Source organism: Chanos chanos, chromosome 4 (assembly GCF_902362185.1).
Source record: "Chanos chanos chromosome 4, fChaCha1.1, whole genome shotgun sequence".
NCBI classification, from domain to species: Eukaryota; Metazoa; Chordata; class Actinopteri; order Gonorynchiformes; family Chanidae; genus Chanos; species Chanos chanos.
The window spans coordinates 44,985,090-44,987,658 of NC_044498.1; the positions used below are offsets into that span (position 1 = coordinate 44,985,090).

Genomic DNA, 2,569 nt, shown 5'->3' on the forward strand with positions numbered 1-2,569 from the left:
CCTCCATAACAGCAAGAGAGCATTTATTGGCTCTAGGACATCACACCGCAAGCAACAGCTGAATCATCGCTCGCGCTTCACTGTGGGTGTATATAACCTAAGCTCTTTTATGAATATGTAGAGACACTTGTTGCTTCAGTCGCCGATGCATAGGAGAAAAAAACTCAAGACCGTCAGACTTGTGTTTGTGAGTTTGTGTGGATCCGGTGTGGTGTTTGCCGGGTGACGGGACGAGAGATATGAACTCCATCGACTCACAGGTTCACCACACAACTGGTCCTGCCGTCAGTCCGCTCCAACCATTGCACAAAAGCACGCACGAGGCACCAGAGATGACCGTCTATTGCGACAACTTCAGCATGTACCATCAGCAGAGCTTGCCGGGGGCGCAGCGACCCGCCGGCTACGGCCTCAGTGACTACACGCCGACCCCGAACCCGTACCTATGGCTCAATGGCCCTGGTGTCAATTCGTCTTCTTCCTATCTACATGGCAACAACGGCACCTCGTTCATCCCGCCATCTTATGGCTCCCAGCGGCAGTTCCTAACTAATTCGCCTGGTTTTGCAAGTCCCGACCTTGGATGGCTTTCTATTGCAAGCCAAGAAGAGCTGTTAAAGCTCGTGCGCCCGCCGTACTCGTACTCTGCCCTAATAGCTATGGCAATCCAGAACGCGCACGACAAGAAGCTCACCTTGAGCCAGATCTATCAGTACGTAGCAGACAACTTTCCCTTCTACAAGAAAAGCAAAGCAGGCTGGCAGAACTCCATCCGACACAACCTCTCCCTCAACGACTGTTTCAAAAAGGTGCCACGAGATGAGGACGATCCTGGTGAGTGACCGATGCGCGCTCCAAAAACAAGTGCGCAAACCAGGCGTGCTAAGTGTTTTAAGTCAATCATTCATTTAACTTTACAAGTATAACAGAAAAACTACATTTGATTCAAAATTAATACACAGTTTCAAAAAGCGTAACCACTCTAAAGTCAGATCTTAACGATGACAATCAATTAAGTGTTTTCCTACTTTATTGTTGGGAATTGATGGATAAGCTTGAGTGGTTTTCGTTTCTGTTGCACTTAAAGGGAAAGGAAATTACTGGACCCTGGACCCGAATTGTGAAAAGATGTTTGACAACGGAAACTTCCGCAGAAAAAGGAAACGCCGGTCTGATTCCAGTACAGCGGTCACCGGCAGCACAAAATCTGAGGATGGACGGCAAATTCCTGGTGTCAAACCGTCAGACAGCCCGCACCTTACTGGATCCTCTTCTCCCGAGATGGATGCTGTTAACGAAAACCACAAAAGCGTATCACCCACAGGCTTGGCTTCTGCGCCGTGTTTTAACAACTTCTTCAGCAGTATGTCGACCCTCGGTTCCACTTCTGGTCAGCATGCCAGACAGGGCTCTCTTGCCTTAGTTAATGAATTCTCCAACAGAAACATCAACGCCCTGAGCCCGTACCACGCTAGTGCCGCACCTGAGGCCGGGGGACCGACAGAACATCCGGACAGTATGCACATGAATCGGGGAATGTACTACAATTCCTTCAGCGGGGGTCAAAGTGCACAGTTTAATGGACATTTCTATAACAGCTTCACTGTAAACAGTCTCATATACCCTCGTGAGGGCACGGAGGTATAACTAGAACTTTTGCCATATAGTTGCAACAGAGAGCGGCGCATAAACTGCTCCTTCGGTCACTACTGTAGCCAGTTTCTTGAATGGCTCACTTTAAAGGCTTTTATTATTTTTGACATCAGGAACCTTGGGTATAATGAACAAACCTACTGGTGTATTTTCGTGCATCAGGACTGGATTTGCTAAAATCATAGCCTCCTAATCTTAAAACCTGTTAATTTCATGAAAGCATCATCTAGCCACTGTAGTATATCTGTTTGCTTTGGACATTATGCACAATCCTATTTTTTTTTTTTTTTTTGTCTTAAGCTTTTTAGCATGTTTTGAAGGCGTTTTTGAACCATGGTGAAATGACTGAATAAAGGCTCACACGTCTTCTCTTTGGGAGAGCCATGATAAGTTAAAAGTAATAACAATAATAACGAATTCATTCAGTGGCATATGATTCTACACAGAACCATGTACCTTTATATGCCGACAAAACATGATTCATATCGAGGGGCCAATTTCTGTATTCTAACGCTGGTGTAAATATCTTTTGTTTGTTTGTATGTTTCCCTTTTTGACGTATTGTGTATTTTTGTAAATTATACACAGCCATCTGAACTATTTATAATAAATTATGTATAGTTTTTGAGACCTCTCGTAGTAAAGAAAAGTATATAACATATTTGGGCAATTAGCTCACATGTTGGTAAGCAATGTTTCCTCATTACTGAGTAGTGAAGGATGCCACACTAACCCACCTGTTGTAAAGATTCAGCCGAATAAAAAAACGGTTTTTGGTCACAATTTTAGATTACTGAAAGTCGTATTTTTAGTTTGTGTCTATAAAGAGGTGAAAATGGTTATTTTCCCCCTTTAAACTGTCGTCTCTTTATTTTTTCAATGTATCTTACACTCAAACAGTCCACAACTGTCTTTT

The 2,569-nt window shown here is 43.9% G+C and overlaps 1 protein-coding gene across 1 annotated transcript; it reads left to right on the forward strand.

The window, feature by feature from the left end:
- Nucleotides 1-239: 239 nt before the first annotated feature.
- Nucleotides 240-1,647, forward strand: foxi2 (forkhead box I2). The gene is made up of 2 exons (XM_030772739.1): nt 240-834; nt 1,088-1,647. Exons 1-2 carry the CDS (start codon nt 240-242, stop codon nt 1,645-1,647), a joined length of 1,155 nt encoding a protein of 384 aa, XP_030628599.1.
- Nucleotides 1,648-2,569: the final 922 nt, after the last annotated feature.